This window comes from Pelodiscus sinensis, chromosome 8 (genome assembly GCF_049634645.1).
Source record: "Pelodiscus sinensis isolate JC-2024 chromosome 8, ASM4963464v1, whole genome shotgun sequence".
Lineage (NCBI taxonomy): Eukaryota > Metazoa > Chordata > Testudines > Trionychidae > Pelodiscus > Pelodiscus sinensis.
The window spans coordinates 8,209,831-8,227,162 of record NC_134718.1 but is presented as its reverse complement, the minus strand read 5'-3'; the positions used below and the strand labels follow the sequence as shown (position 1 = coordinate 8,227,162).

At 40.1% G+C, this 17,332-nt stretch overlaps 1 protein-coding gene across 3 annotated transcripts in view; it reads right to left on the bottom strand.

The window, feature by feature from the left end:
• Positions 1-666: 666 nt before the first annotated feature.
• Positions 667-17,332, bottom strand: part of VDAC2 (voltage dependent anion channel 2) — a 22,149-nt gene continuing 5,483 nt past the window's right edge. For all 3 annotated transcript variants that reach the window (XM_006126339.3, XM_075934699.1, XM_075934698.1), the window contains 8 exons: positions 13,505-13,576; positions 11,430-11,479; positions 7,311-7,463; positions 7,173-7,225; positions 6,406-6,633; positions 4,921-5,071; positions 3,402-3,459; positions 667-1,222 (listed from right to left, as the gene is read on the bottom strand). In XM_006126339.3, the coding sequence (XP_006126401.2) occupies positions 1,131-1,222; positions 3,402-3,459; positions 4,921-5,071; positions 6,406-6,633; positions 7,173-7,225; positions 7,311-7,463; positions 11,430-11,479; positions 13,505-13,576 (857 nt within the window). In that variant the 3' untranslated portion in view covers positions 667-1,130. The remainder of the gene's footprint in view (positions 1,223-3,401; positions 3,460-4,920; positions 5,072-6,405; positions 6,634-7,172; positions 7,226-7,310; positions 7,464-11,429; positions 11,480-13,504; positions 13,577-17,332) is intronic.

Here is a 17,332-nt window from a genome sequence, read left to right as displayed (position 1 = left end):
TAGAATGGATACTGGAAATGCAAGTTCAGTGACCTTCCTAACAAGCTGTTGGTGCTTTATTCTAATGCATAGGAAATCTTGTCAGCCCTTCCATTACCGCAACAACTTCAGGAGTTAGCATACTTAATCATCAAGACTGGCAAAAAACTGTAACAAAGAAAAATGCAAACTTGATCTTCTATTTCTCACCTTAAGGATGTGTCTGTATATTTCAGACTTTGAGTAGAAGCTTAGCACAAGCCTGCTCATGTGGCCACTCCTAGTCACATGGCTGCAGAGTGGATGCCCACGTAGTACAGACACCAGTGGGAGATTTAGGGACATTTTTCAAGGCAGGTGGTGCAGCGACTATATTGTACTCTCCATACCAGTAGGCACAGACTACACAGTGCACTTGTCAGAGGGATAGGAGAAATGGAGAATACAGCAAGAGGGCCTTGTCATTCCACAGCAATCAGTCAAGGAGTGGGACCCAAAGGACTTCCCATCTAATCATCCTCAGCAGAAACCTGCTTGCATCCCTGTGTGGTTAAGAATGGGCCCATAATGGGAGCTCACACTCACTGAGGGCTGACATGTGGCACTACAAAGATTTTATAAATCAACTAAAGCCCACTGCGCCTTATCAATAGCTAAAGTCTTAAAATATTTGGAGGCACAAGTATGTGTGTGTGTATTTGTTTTATTCATAATTTGACTTGTCTTGGGATACCAAAAGTACTTCTAATTAAGGTGATTTAACAAAATTGCTGACCTCATTTTCAAAACATCCACTGATCCATTTCTCATTCAATGGCATTATCAAAATGTTAAAAGGAACATAAAAACAAACATGCACACAATTGTACAGTTTTCATAAAGGTCTATTTCATTATTTGTGGGTAGCGCATTAAACAGTTAAATACATTTAAATAATGTATAAGTGACTGCACTAATGCAGAATTGATAACTAGATAGGTAACCAATTTAACTAGAAACCAGCTAACAAGTAACTGTCTAAAATACTCTGAATACAGCTCTTGTTCTAGGTCATCCCTCTTGGGGAAAAAATGCCTGCTGATCACATCGGAAATACACTTAAGGCCAAATTCTTCTGACATCCCTTTCCTGCAGCAGTTTCTTCAGCTGTTTCAAGCTTCCAATTCCAAACCAAGACCAAGTTTATGACCTCCAGAGTTGATGCTCTTTCCATCTACCAGGGCAGACAGCGTAAGTTTCACACCTGTGAGAGCAAAACAATCCTGTGTTAACATTATGTAACTAGAAAGTGCTAACCCTTGTGTCAATCAGCTTAGTTTCATCACGAGTCCACATTAAAATTACTTTTCAAGGTAGTAATTAAATAGTAAACCAACTTTCTAAAGCTATTTCCGTGTCACTAGATCAGCTCCACTCAGCTTTTGAAGTTATGCGAATGAAGATGAACAACAATTTTAGGCACCAACTAACTCTGGGAGCATTTAAAATGCAACCACGTCACATGGAACTAAAATATATAAAATGTGCTGCTTGTATTAGCATGTGTATATTAAACTTATGAGATCATTTATGACACGTGATCAATACTTATTAGCCAAAATGGACAGGGATGGTGTCCCTCCCTAGCCTCTGTTTGTCAGGGGCTGCAAACCACAGCAGGAGAGGGATCACTTAATAATTACCTGTTCTGTTCACTCCTTCTGGGGCACCTGGCATTGGACACTGTCAGCAGCCAGAATACTGGGATAGATTGACCTTTGGTCTGACCCAATATGGCTGTTTTTATGTTCACTTGCACTAATATGGAAGTGAGCCTTTTCACATTATGGCTCTCGCATACATAAATATACTATGAGTTCACATTTTTCCCAAATTGCTGTGATAATCTTCAGGGAGGGGGAGACAAGGAAAGCTACAGAAGGTTTAGCCATACTGCACAAAATGTAACATCAACTTCCATAAGCCTGAGATGAAGCTACCTACCACCAGTTAAATCAAAGACCCTTGGAGAAACAGAAGAATGAAAGAGTGAGAATGAAAATAACCTCTCTTAACTAAAAGCAATCCCCTAACAGAGGACTTCCAGGTTCTGCGTGTCTAAGTACATATTCTGTGGCTGAAAACCACAGTGGTCTCTGCAGGGAAAGAGGCCACATCCAGTAAGCTACTGAATCCCTTCTGACAACTCCAATCAAATCAAATGAAGATGCTTTATACTGAAAGTGATTTAGATTCAACATCTCTACTATGGAGAAGGGAGTGAATTGCAAATTAATCACTACTTCAAGAAGTCGATGGAATTTCCATCAACTAGTAGATAAGCACTCCTGCGTTCCACCTCTGAAACGTATAAGAGCCCCTGCGTGGAACTCCTCGAGGAGCCCAGGGCCAGAGTGAAGTCCCACTGACTCTGGGTTCCATGCTGCGCTTCCGTTTTGAAATGCACAAGAGCCCCCTGCTGGGGACTCTTGTACATTTCAAAGTTGATAGTTGCATAGAGCCAGGGTCAGCTGGGGAGTGCCAAGGTGATCCTGGGCTCCACCCGGCATTTCAAAGTGACAGCGTAGGGTTAGTACCCCTCACTTCACACACACCCCCACTTGACAGAGGCAGCAAGGAGGGGGGAGCAACTACTTGACTATCCTGTCAACTATCCGATAAGTATTTACATGTCGACTAGCCCTTTATATCCCTACTCCAAAGCCCCAATCAGAACAAAGGAATGCTAACACAAATGAGTGAATTTATAAAATCTGCAACGCAGAAAACACTGTGAAGCAAGCCAGGAAAAAAAAATTAAAATAACCAAAGATTTTTCAGGCCTTAATATATCAAGCAGCAGCAAACAGGAAAAAGACCAATTTCTGTCCTACTCAATTGCATGTCACCTGTAAGGTGAAAACCTACAAGAAACACGGAGCAGTTAAATACAAAGTTATGTCAACTATCTCCCACATAACAATTCTGACTTCCCTGGTTTACTCTTGCTCCCCATACCATCCCAAGAGGTAGCGGTGTTTTAGATCAAAGATTCAGAAAAACCTCAATGTTTTCTATGAATGATGGTTAGCTCTTCCAAGATACTACCACAGAAATGTTCTGGTTAAATTCAGATTATTAGTGTATGCTTGTTGCAACACATCTGAAATAAATCCTACTTAAAAAAATACAGTGAGGATGCACTTAGCCCTAATATTAAGAAGTGCCATTGGATTTAGCCAACCAGTAGACAATTTTAATGTATGGTATGTGAAACCATTAAAGCATAAGTTAGCCTGCAATAAAGACTGAAAGTTAATTGCCATAATTATGTATTCTTGGGTATTGTGCATGGAACTGCTGTTGAGATCTATCATCAACACACTCACATGCCAGATAAAGGGAGAAATAGAAGCAAAGTGATTCATTTGTAAAACATTTACCTGGCCTCAAGGTCTGGGTGTAACCCACTCCAACTAAACTAGAGTTGTTCACTTTTGCCTGCAATAAAATGAAAAGCTGATTAAAGACAGCAAGAAAAATCTTCTAACATTCTTTGCTATAGCCTTGTAGCGATTAGCAGTCACCAAGAACAAACATTAACAATTTAAGCCATGGTTTATGTTTTGCAGTATCTTTATTCTTATTGGATACACTTTTTATATTCCTACCCTCAACTTGCCAGTCATACTACCACACTTTTTGCTCTCACAGAGCAAGTAAGACAGTTTGTGTCTGGGCAGGCAGAAAATCACCTTGCAAACCACATTCCAACACAATTCCTGTTACCTGAAACATTTGGATAGGACTCTTCTAGAAATGGAGCCAAATCAGCCTTTTTTATGCTTATGAGATGAAGTATATCAGGACAAGCAATACCACCTAATGGCATTCATTGAAGAAACAGAATTTCATTGATTCACTCAATCAGTGAATAGCCTTTTAGTTACTGGGCTGGTACATTTCTATACTGACCATGACTGTAATGTGCATATCAGCACTATGCATATCAGCACTAGACAATCAGGTTTCTAAAATTCTTATTCTAAACCAGGCTATGGGTCAGGACCCAAATATGGGTTGCCATTACATTTCAAAAGGGTCACCAAGTGTCTCCCCAGATGGCTCTTAAGGATCCATTCACACATTTTTTGAATTGCCCTGGGTCACCAAGTGTTCCTGAATTGTCAAAATGGGTCCCCATCTGGAAAAGGTTGGAAACTGCTGTTCTAGACCCAGTGACATCTATTGCACTGACACTACCCACTTCAAAACTGAAGCAAGCCAAGCTCTATTGTGGCTATGGGTACTCCCAACTGAATACGAGTTAATGGTGCTGACTGGCACAGGCGAGAGCAAGGGAAGCTGGTGCAATTACATGAAAGCAGTAAGGAGTCCTGTGGCACCTTATAGACTAACCGAAGTGTTGGAGCATAAGCTTTCGTGGGTAAAGACCCACTTTGTCTTTGCCCACGAAAGCTTATGCTCCAACACTTCAGTTAGTCTATAAGGTGCCACAGGACTCCTCACCACTTTTGCGGATTCAGACTAACACGGCTACCCCTCTGATACAATTACATGAAGTTTGTGAACCACCTCTCTAGAATGATTAAGTTCAATGTGTAGGGTACTGAACTGTGTTACTGTAGACATTGTTAGGAGACTTTCTATAGAAAAAGTAAGTCAGATACCCAAGGAAACTTTTGAATGCAACTGAAGTCACATACTTTACCAGGTTTAGTAGTTAACATATGAATGATCAAAGACCTTTAAATTAGTACTACAGAACTTGGTGTATTTCTTGACCATTCCATATCAATACAGAATAGCCATGCTACTAATAAAAGATATCCAGTTCTATAGTTCCACTGATTGGGGAGCTGGGGGGGGGGGGATGGAAGGGAAGAGTGAGGGAGGAGAAGAGGAAGAAGGCTTAAACCTTTGCCTTAAAGCCATACTTACAGAGATAGAAGCAGTAGAATCCAGCTGGTATTTAGCTGCAATGCCAAAACGAGTGCTGTTGCTGCCCGCTGTCCAAGCTAGATTTACAGCAGTATCAAGACTGTCACTCACTTTCTGGTAAATTGAGCCACCAAATTCGGACCCATCATTGCTGCAAGGTATTTCAAGTTAAATTAAATTACCAGTGTATGTCGGGGGGTGTATGTGTAACAAAACCCTACAATACCTTTTGGCTTTTAAAGTTTTATTCACCTAGAGATCTTCATTATAGATTATGCTGATTTATTTTGCCATTATAAGACATTAAAAATGAGGGCAGATAGATATACACTACAAGGCAGAAGAAGGTATTTTAGCAGAGTCCAAGAAAGAAAGACATTATATTGCTATGGGTGATGCTAAGCATCACTTGCACAATTAAGCTCAAATACCCTGGTAAAATCCTGACTCCACTGAAGTTCATGTCAAAACACCTCTTTAGTTCTGAAACTAATGACTAGTATAAAATATTTGCTACAGACAGACAAGTTATAAATCAGAGGCAAATATTCAGAATAATATTTTGGTTACTGGACACAGGGTTTCTAAGTAGCATTATAGTACTTCTGTTAAGAAAAATGTCAAAGGATATTTTACTCTAGAAAGGCATTACCATTTTCAAAGTAACTTTGCAAGCAATTTACTGCAAGTCTAAACAAGCCTATCTTAATTCCTCTCCCCCCCCCCTTTTTTTTTAAGGGAGAAACACAAATAGGTCATTTGACTTCAGGGAATTCAAGAAAGTTGCTTCCTACCCTAACACACAGTGGAACCATGCAGACTTAAGTTATCACTGAGACATCATTACCACAATCAACCATTCAGCCTGAGAAATTTTTTTTTTTTTAGGAAAACTACAAATATACAAAAGAGATAGGACCAGGATAGCTAAAAAAAATCAAAAGGAAGATTAAAACTAAAAGCTTTGCCATTTATAGTTAGATTTCATAAACTTGAGTGATTCATATGTTAGAGCTCTCTTTCAGGGCTAAACGGCCTAAGAATTAAAAAAAAAAACCTGTCAAAGCATATCTATTTTTCATGGTATCATAAAAACTGTAACTATTACTACTACTACCACCTGCAGCAATCACAAGGAGCAAGTGTATTTTTGCAAAGCAAATTTTTCTGGTCACATTTACTTCAGTACTGGAAGTGGTGTTATATTTACAAGGTAGACTGATTTGAATACTTTGCAAACTATATATTTTTTTTTTTACACAAAGTGCTTCAGCTAACAAAGTCAGAAAACAAGCTAAACACTAATAACTTAGAGGGGTACAGAAATCTCTCATGTTACTGAGAGATGCACCCAAATTAATTCTGAATGAGGTTTTCTCAAATAAAACATATTTTACACTATTTCACAAAGTGATATTAATTCAGAATATGAAACTAATAAATACCATGTTACAAACAGCTTAAAAATAGTTCTTTAATACTCACACGTTAGTGTGTAGCTGGAAGTCTCCAGTCTTGTAACCCACAGAGAAATTATTCCTTGTAAGCTTCGATTTGGCACTATCAAAAGTCATCTGATAGCCAGCAAGCCAGCCCTCGTAACCAACGACGGCTGAGCCATGGATCGCAGGTCCAGCAAAATCAAAGTCGACATCACAACCCAAGTTTACGCATTCACGTTTATAAGACGACTTAATTTTGCCACTTTTCTTGCTGAAACAAAAAGTATTTGTAAAAAAAAAAAAAAAAAAAAATCTTCCTTTTTCCTGTAAGTACTAAAACTTAGACTTGTTGTAACCTGCAGTATGCACACAAAGACTATTACAGAAGAGGTGTCAAGTCTGGGCAAGATGTAATTGACTAGTCATGGAACCAAATGCAACCGACTTAAGTCTGTTAGAAAGCTTCAGGGGAAAAAAAGAAAAATAAAACCTCTTTACTTCCTTATCCTCCATACCCCCAAACCTCTAACGATGAAATATTCTCTTATATTTGTGCAAGTGGAGCCCTGGCTACTGTTCTACCAAATCCAATCCTCATTTTTTTATTAGTGCCCTAAGGTGCCACTTACATCTATTTGAAACAGCCTTGGTTAACAGCAGTAGTTTTGGGCCACCGATTTCAAGCCATATAGATACTCTTCATTCACACCGTTACGTTAACCTATTCAATATTAATTTGACCTTGATTTTCCTGCAAGATTAATCCCTTGAAAAAGCCATAAAGTAGTTCTTAAAAAATAGAATTCTTACCCCGTGTTTGGTGAGAAGGTTGTGTCAAATGTCAGCTTCAAACCTTTGGCAATCTAATTAAGTGAACAAAAGCTATTAATTCAGATCTACTGATTAAATGAAAAAAAAAAAAAAAAAAGCAGTATGTCAATCTGTTACCTGGTCTTCAATCGCAATTTCTGTTCCCAGAGTGTTATCCGTGTTCCACTTTTCCGTGAAAGTCAGACCATACTCAGCCCATTTGTATTTGGTCTCCAAGCTCCCGTTCACTTTCCCCGTGTCTGTGTTTGACGAACCAGCTGTTGTGAATTCCTAAGAGCACAGTAACAGTTATTCCTGAGTTGCACACACTCCAGAAAGTCTCACACTGTAAAGTAATTGCTCTAACAAAAACAAACTAAACATTACACAACCATTAGGTGGCATTATTCTATTCAACCAGTTTGAATTATACTCACTTACTTTTGTAACAACTTGCTAAAAAGGACCTTCCAGATTTTCAAACTTAACCAGGAAAATTCAATGTGAGAGCTAAAACTAAAGTTCAGAAACATAAAACCCCAATTCCAAGGAAATACACTGTACTATAAGCCACTGAACTATACTATTCAATATAGCTCATGCTTTATATTGGTCTCTGAAGACATTTGTTTCAAGACATTGTTTCCTTTAAAAAGCAGAAAAAAAATGTTTTCACAAGGACAGAGACCAGTTTGGTGTGCATATTAGTGAAGGGATTAACAGCACCAATTACAGTCAAGCACCATGTAGACAGCATCCTAGACAACTCTGCCAAAATGCTGCAATACTCAGATAATACCATCACCATTCCAGTCTTTACTGCCCAAAGAAAGACTACCATGCTACAATTGAGAGAGGACACTACATAGATATTTTAATTACATAAAGAAAAAATAATAAATGTTACAGTTGCAATTGAGAAGTGATTTGAACACCAGTCTCAAGGTGAAAGGGCAGCACTGGTCCTTTTTAACGAGGGATTTGAATAGCCACACTAGAGAGTCAGGACATCTCAAGTAAAAATACAACTATATAGGGAGACTGCTTATGTTTGATACCGTGACATTAACTTATAATAAACTTACACATCAAGGGTTCATATGGAAAATTTACATATTCTGTACGAAATGTAACTGTTACACTAAAAGATATATCTGCCTTCCCCAGAGTGGGTCCAGCAGCTATGGAGGAGGCTTCACTGCAGACTCTACAGCCAGCTCCCTGGGAGTGGGTCTGAAAGCCCCTGGGGGGCAACATGGAACCTGTGGCGGGAGGGGGAAGAGACCATGGACAGCAGCTGCTCCAGACAGCCAGGAAGAACAGCCCCTGCCTGCAGTGGACCTCGCAGAGCTGGAGCAGCCCCCTGCCTGGGGAGGACAAGGAGCTGCTCCAGTCCATACCAGTTAACCAGAACCAGTAAGCCTCACCCATATAAGGATGAAGTTAACCATTCATATCCCTATTACAAACAGCACCTTAGTAAAACTGAAGTTTATTAAAAAAAAACATTAGCTGCCTCTTACTATTTATACTTTATTTTTTGCCTGTCTCTTTTTGGAGAAAGGTAAGACCAATCAGTATCTACCAAATCTTGGGGGGAGGGGGGGGGAGAGAGGAATCAAACAAACATGGACATGATGCTGAAATATCTAACTAGCAAATGCTGCTGGAAATGTTTGTTAAATAATTTCTCTACTGAAATTTTATTAATGATATGAGATAATTTCTGATGGTCTTAGATTTGTGAATTTTTAAAACATAATTTTGACCCAAGACTATTAGTTTGTCTACATAGTGCAGCAATGCACGCTAAAGGGGTGTGAATTCCAAAGCACAGCAATGTGTTACATTGGTGGCATCCAACAAGTTCTGAAGCAGTAGCCACTACAGGGGCTATTGCTATAGCGAACTAGCCACAGACAACTGGCCAAATAGTCACATGAGGCTAGCATATTGGACACCAGTGTTACCCACTAACTGGTCTGGACAGATCCTGGACCTGTTAATGCGGAACATTTTGTTGCGCCACATAGACAAGGCCAGTGTTTTCTTCTATGCCCACTATAATTAGCTATCCACTCCTTAACGTACAATACACATTTTTTACTACTAGAGGGAGCTTTAAAGATCCATCACAACAAACTTAAAATTGATGAAATAAGTAGCTTTATATGAAAATTAACTGGAGTGATATTTACTTGCAGCATATCATTTAGCCACTAGATGTCCGTGAGTTTCCCTGCTACCCTAGTCTGATGTTAATCATGTATTTATGTAAACGTGAAATCATTGAAATTGTTAGCAGTTACACATTTACACACGGGGGCGGGGGGAGAGAGAATGGGGGAGGAGGTGGGAGCTGGTGCTCGTGGGGAGCCAACTTAAAAGATAGGGGAAGGTGGAGATGCAGGGATGCATGTAACTATTAGGGCTGGGCTTACTGGTTAATTGTGTAAATGAATACACGCTAACATCCTTAGTCCCTGGTAAAGAAGGAACTAAAAAGGTAGAATTCAAGTTGAGTGGAAGTTCATCTGCCTGTAACTTAAACAGTTGTTATTCTTTAAAGAAAAATGCGACAGACAGGCTGTGATTCCATAAATGAAGACAGCAGCTGAAGACTATTACGAAGATATATAGCTTATGCCTTATCTACATTTAAGGAGGTTCCTTGGTATATCTCTATCAGGAGAGCACTATTCTTGCAAATCATACCCCTAATGGAGAGAATTTCTGCCTGCAAGAGTTCTTGTGCTGGGACAGCTTGAACCTATTTCCCCAAAAGGAATCATCTATACAGACAAAGGACTTATTCTACTGATATAGCTAAGGGCTTTTACCCACATAGCTATATTTCTCCCATGCTCCACCCTCAACCAAAATTATTTCAGCAAAATGTTTAGTGCAGTCTAGGCATTAATATTTCCTGAAAAGTCTAATCTTCTAAACATCTTACTAAGTAGCATGACATTACAATAACCATCAGCCTTCATTTTTCAATCTGTAAAAGTATCACCAGCTGATTCAGAAAGTAACATCCTTCAAGGGAACAATACCAAATTATTTGTCTTCTGCTCAAGAATCCAGCATTGGTCAGTATCAGGACTGAAGTATAATTGGTCAAACTTATTTGTAGAAATGTAGGGTTGGGAGTAGAGATGTAAAATCCTGTTTAAACAGCGGTTAACCATTATGTTTAGTCAGTTAAAGGGGTGCTGGCAGTGTGCTGCAGTGGTCCCCCGCCATAGACAGGGACTGTTCCACCCAGGCTGGGCCACCTCTCCACCCATGGCGGGTCCCTCGGGGTGGAGCAGCCTTCTGCTTAACCATAACTGGGTAAGCATCACCCAGTAAGGGTGATTGTTAACATTCACATCCCTAGTTGGAAAGACTTTAAGAAGTCATCAAATCCAGCCCCTTGCACTGCATCAGGACCAAGTAATTACAGACTGTCCCTGACAGGTGTTTTTCCACCTTGTTTTCAAAAATCTCTGGAGCTCAACTATCCTGATAGTTAGAAAAGTCTTCCTAATATCTAACCTACAATCTCCCTTGCTGCACATTAAGCCCATGGCTTCCTGTCCTACCTGCTCAGATACGTTTAGCCATTTATCATTTTTGTTGCTCTCCTCTGAACTTTCCAGTTTCTCCACATCTTTCTTGAAGTGTGGCTCACAGAACGGAACATAGTACTCCACTGACACCTCACCAATGACGAGTAGAGCAGGACAGTGACTTCCTGTGTCTTACATACAACACTCTTGTTAATACACCCCAGAACAGGATTAGCTTTTTTCACACCTGTATCACATTGACGACAACTCTCAATTTGTGATGCACTATAATTTCTAGATTCTTGTCAGTAGTACTACCAGGGTCTCGGGTGATTCACACTGAGCACACAGAGAACCAAAGAAAACGAAATTGCATTTCTATATGGTCTGATATAAGTCTTTAAAAATGGTTCTGTTATCCATTCACTGATACACACATAGTGAGTAACAGTCAAAATATGGCAGGCTTAGCACCTTTACCACCACAACAGAACAACTACTTCTGACTACTTCATGTTAGCATACATGGCCATAGGACTTATGTTTGGAGCTGAAGATCTCTACAGCCTTCTGGTAAGTGTTTGCTGCCCAGTATGCATCAAAGGAATCTGTCAACTAGCCAACTTTGGCCATAAAAAGTTCCCCATGATAAGCAGGAAAATTAGAGCACATTAACCAAATATGCCATGAATTTAAAACTCACCACCCCACTTGCAGACTTTGTTTTCACGTCCAATTTCACCAGCCCAAAACCTGAAGAAAATAGAGAGTATGCTGTAATTAATTTAAGCCAAAAATTAAGAAAAAATACTTCAGCCATTGGCCAGAGCTGCATAAATCCTATGAACACTGAAACAGCTGTAGTCAGCCCTGAATTGAGTACTGTGTTCTCAAATTTTAAAGTGAAATAAAGGAGCAGCAGAGGCCCATTTACTGTGCACCAAAAATTGCTACAGGTATTTTCCCAGTTAAGTAAAAGTTGTCTATTTTGCAAATTCAACTTTGCCTCTCAAAGTCAAGCTAGGCCCTTTCTAGCTTTTATGCTACCACTGCAACAAGATTCTGCAATCAGAATTGAACTTCAAGTTGTGTGTGGACCAGAATAAAATCCAGTTATTTCTATGCCACTGTTGAGCCAACAGCGCTAACAAAGGTTAGGGACTCAAATAAGCTAGAAAATACAGTTCCAAATACACAAGGGAGTAGATTTAAGAGTCATTGCTATATGGCCATTGTTTCTGACAATTAGCTGCACTCTGTAATTATACTAATAAAAAAAAAATATTTCAGAAGTGTCACTCTTAGGGTACGTCTACACTAGTCCCCAGATCGATTTAGGGAGGCTAATGAGGGCGACCAGAATTGCAAATCAAGCCCGGGATTTAAATATCCTGTGCTTGATTTGCATGTTCACTGCCAGTCACCATTTTAGAAATTGACTAGCCCGAAGTAACTGCCCACGTCTATACGCTGCAGTGAAACAAGCTTCCGATTTAAAGCCCTAAATCGAATTAGGTGGTATTCCTCCTGCAATGAGGTTTACCACCTAATTCGAATTAGGGGCTTTAAATCGGAAGCCTGTTTCACTGCAGCGTATAGACGTGGGCAGTTACTTCGGGCTAGTCAATTTCTAAAATGGTGACTGGCAGTGAACATGCAAATCAAGCACAGGATATTTAAATCCCGGGCTTGATTTGCAATTCTGGTCGCCCTCATTAGCTTCCCTAGATCGATCTGGGGGCTAGTGTAGACGTACCCTTACACTGATTGGATGAGCGTTACATATTCACTCCCACTAAGTCTCCTGAAGGATGCTCAATACAAGAAACAAGTCAATTGACTTATAAGCTTTAAAATCATCATAATTTATACCCAAGAGAATCCATCAAATCCTCTATGTCTTTGCCACTGTAAAATTGTCCCCTATTATAATTACCTAGTAAAGTATAATTCTGTGTCCTAAGCAACAGGTTTCCACTAGGGATGTAAAATCATATTTGTTTAGTTAACTAATTAAACGTTATGTTTAACCGACTAACCAATTACATGGAGGCAGGCAAGAGGGGGCACGCTAGCCGAGCTGGGCTAGAGCACCCCCGTCCGTGGCATACCCAGGCCAGGCCCACCACCGCCAGGGACAGCTGGAGTACCCCCTGTTCACAGTGCACCCGTCAGGCCTGCTATGGCCAGGGGCTGCTCCAGCTGGGCTGAAGCACCCTCTACCCATGGCACACCAGGACCGGACTTTACACTGCTATAGCTATTCCAACACAGAACAGGAAACAATGACCAATATATGGCACTCTAATTCATCAATATAATGTGGAGTTGGTTTAAAACAAAAATATCACTGAAGTCCCATGCCTAAGCAACAGTTATTACAGTATAATTTACAAGTGTAGACCAAGCCATAGCACCTGTGACTTAAACTTCAGTTCATGATTCCTAGTGAACTGCTTTAACTACAAGATCACAGCAACTTCCCTCTTTCCTTGTTGATTGCATCCTTCAAATATTTAAATATTTGTTTTCTGTGTATCAACTTCTATTTAACAAGTGTGTATGTCTGAATTTTTCTTCAAATCTAACCTACTGAGAGCTTTCCATATGGTACTGCTCTTGTATGAGCTTCCTTCCATTTAATTAAATCCGTACACGTATATACAGGCATACACAAATTAACATTCCACAACACGTACGAATGAAAAATGTTAGCTTTGTGCGCTTCGGCAAAGCATTTCTTTATACTGGTTTTGTTTCTTAAAGTACAATTCCTACCATAGCCTTTATTGAAGATATCTCTGGCAGATTTGCCAAGATCTGCATATGATGGAGGGATCGCCATTGGAGCTGGAAAGATAGAGTAACAGATATATTAATATTAAAACGTGTCATATTTAGATAAACTATCTTTAATTAGTTTTAAACCCATTGTGTCTTCCAACAAGAGCTCATCTAGGACATTGCTCTGGGAAGGAGGTTATCATCTAGAACAATTAAAACTAAAGCAGCACATGATAGTATTTCTATAAAAGTCTACAGGTGTAGCACAAAACACTATTTCAAAGAGACATGTGTTTCCCAAAACGTAGCATGTTCTTCCCCATGTAGATTCCAACATGGATTTCCCATTCCTTAGAAATATGGAGTTTTTTAACTAGATACCAGAACTTGTAAAAAAGTTTTCAGAGAAGAAAGATACCACTCCAAACTGAGGCACTAGAAAGTTTTAGGAAACAATGGAGAAATCAGACTCTCTATGAGCAGCAGGATTCCCATGAGAGATGTGTGTCAAAACCCCATAGGATTTTTTAAGGGGAAACATGCATCCTTGTGTACCTAGCTTCCATCTTCTTTTAATACCATATATCAACTCACGGAGAGACATTCAAAAGCACTAATAGGTTATTGTATTCAACAACAGTTCTGATAAGCTTTAGAGAGACCCTACACACTAGGGATGTCAAACTGCAATTAATCAGCTAAATCAAGTAGTCAATGGAAATTCCATCAGTTCAGTCAATTGGTTGGGGGGGGGGGGGCGCGGAGGAGGGTGCTTGCTACATCCGCTGAAGCGTAAGTGTAGAAGGAGCTGGGCGCGTGCAACAGCATGGCACCTACTTCATTTAAACTTCAGAGCCGCAGTCAGAGTAGCTCCCAGGGACTGCATGAGCCGAGATTAAACAGTCCCGACTCATGCCATCCCTGGGAATTAACCCCACTGCGGCTCTGCCTTTTAAATGTAGTAAGAGCTGCCAGGGACCTAGCGTGAGCGGAGACTGCTTCAGTCCCTGCTCACATTGGGTTCCTCGCTGCACCTCGGCCTTTTAAATGTACTAAGATCTGGGTGGCTCTTACTACATTTAAGGCAGAGCTGCAGGGCCTCTGCCTCCCATGCTCCTCCCCCCGCCGAGCCGGTGCTGGGGGAAGCCAGCTTTTAAGCTGGCTTTCCCTGGCACCAGGACCCTTCTCTCCCCTCCCCCAAGCTGTCTCTGATATAGAAGCAGCAAGGAGGGGCACAAGTAGTCGACTACTCTTTTACATCCCTACTACACACCCTACACTCAGCCGTGAAGCCAAATATTTTATAACTGATAAAAGCATGTCACTTTCATCACAACTGTTAGTGACCTTTGCAGATCTTAGTTTCTTTAAATATCTGAGAAGTATCCAATGACCGATCTAGATGCTCTAGTTAATGTATCCCATTACTAAGAGATGGGTCTATTCCGTGGTCCAGATGTTCACTCCCTCATGCTGGCAAGAGTTGCAAGCAGAGGAGAGGGAATGGATCAAGTTTTGCTGAAGCAACTTCTGCAACAGAAGCTAGCCTAAGACTAAGTCTACACTTGCGCTTTACAGTGCTGTAACTTTCTGGCTTCGGATATGAAGAAAAAGCACACCCCACCCCGAGCAGCAAGTTACAGTGCTGTAAAAAGTGTCAGTGTGAACCAGGCTACAGGGCCAGGAGCCACACTCCCAGAGCAGTTAGCTATTCCCCTTCTGGAGGTGGTTGACAAAACGCTGGTAAATCCCTCTTCCTGGCCACACTTTCAGTTTAAAGCACTGTCACAGCTGCTCTTTACACTTTTAAGTGTACACAAAGCCTTAGATCCCATTAAGGCATGTCTACACTATAGTGCTGTAAGTTCTCCTGAGTTGCTACTCTTCAGTGGTGGGAGAGCACTCTCCTACTGCCATAAAAAACATCCTGCAATTAACAGGGTTAGTTGTCCACACCAGTGCTTTTGTCATTGAAAAATATGTCTGTCAGAACCATTCCTCCCCCTTCTCCTCCCATACACACACATCTCTGACCAATAAAAGTTTGACCAACAGAAGTGGTAGTGTAGACAAAGCCTAAGAGGAGAGTTCCACCAAGCCAATGAGAGCTACCAGAAAAGTAAAAGACAAATAAATGCTTTTCTTGGGAAATGTAAGAAAATGTAACTCTTCATAAGCCAGTGGAGGAGATACTGAGATGAGATCAAATGGATGGAGAAGCACAATCAAGTTTTGGCAGCATTTCTCTCAAACTGGAAGCCTTAAGCAGGTTAGTGGTGTTTAGAAAATTTGTCTCTAGTGTGATTACTACTCATCCCTTTCAGACACCCACCACCACCACCTAACTCCCCATGTTAGCCTTCAGAAGTATCTTTCACTGCACAGATGCAAGGCTGTTATCTCCTTCAGTGGTAGCTTTCCCCACAGACTTCAATCAGAACCTTAAAAAAAAAGAGTGTCCATTCAATCTGAAATCTACAGTTATTTTAATTCAACACCCCACTCCCTATTTGAAGTGTCTGTATATCCCCATCTCCTTTGTGAAAGCTCTAAGCAAAAAAATAAAACTACACAGGGGAAACAGTGAAACTGACGAGACAAGCAGCACTATCAAAAGCACAACCTACACAAACTGAAAGAGAAATGTTTTTTAATCTCTCCCAGCTGCAATAATCTTGTGTTACAAGTTGAAATATTAGACAAATGTAGTTTAAGTTCATAGTGTCTTTAATGAGGAACTAATAAACTGCTGTCTGCAATGTGCCACCTGTTGGCCTCGAGTCAAGTGTACAATAGAATTTACGTTCTTAGTAGTTTGCATGCCAGAACATTCACTGCCTCCATTTTCTCTTGTAGAGGAGGGTACTAAATTATCATTGATTAGGTTTGAAAGACTAACATCCTATTGAGATGAACAAGGCAGCTCAGACTTATTTATTTTTAATTGGGTACATTAAGTCCTGCAGAAGACAATGGGAATTCCAATCAGTCAATTTTTGGAAACCTTTGTGACCTTTAAAAACATTTGGGATCAAAGCAATAACTGAAGGACACTCTCAGAATGTTTCTTTCCAACTGTTAGTTCCAGAAATTGTTACTGAAAAGAGCAACCGCAATATTCAGGAACAAGTAACTAACACAATACTACTTTGTTTTGTGACTTAACAGTACCTTAACAGCCCATCTTTCTAATTTAAGCAACTCAGTCTCATTTAGTAGGTCCAGCTATCCCTTAGATAACTGTTCTAGACCCTAGGCCAGCTTATTATTCTACAAAATAGTTGGATGTCTTTAATAAAGAGTGGAATGACCTGGGCCTTGCATGGAGTCAATTTCTATCTACTCTTTAAAACAATCTTTAATATTTACAGACTGAACAGCAGATCATATACATACAAAAGAATGTTTTAAGAGTTCATTTGAAACAGCTTTGACTAAGAAGATTCAAGTCGTAATACACAAATTAAACATAGTTTTTAAAAGCTGCCATACAAGTCTAGTTATCACTTTTAAAGAAAGTTGGGAAATGGTTTCAATTGTTTATAAATGAACAGCAGTTGCTCTGAGCTGTAAAAATAATGGAGACACTGAAATTTTCTATCCTACTACCTACTGTGCAGCCTTACTTAGAGCAATCCGTGCCGGTAGTTAGTCCAGGACACTGTCGTAGTTAGTCCAGGATACTGTCACGGTATGGCAGCAAATGATTTATGTTAAAAAAATGTGGATGCCATGGAAAGTTTTTAGAAGAAATAAAATTATAATGCTGCAGATTAGAAATGCCCTACGAAAATTATAATGCTAATTCAGTTACTATCATAG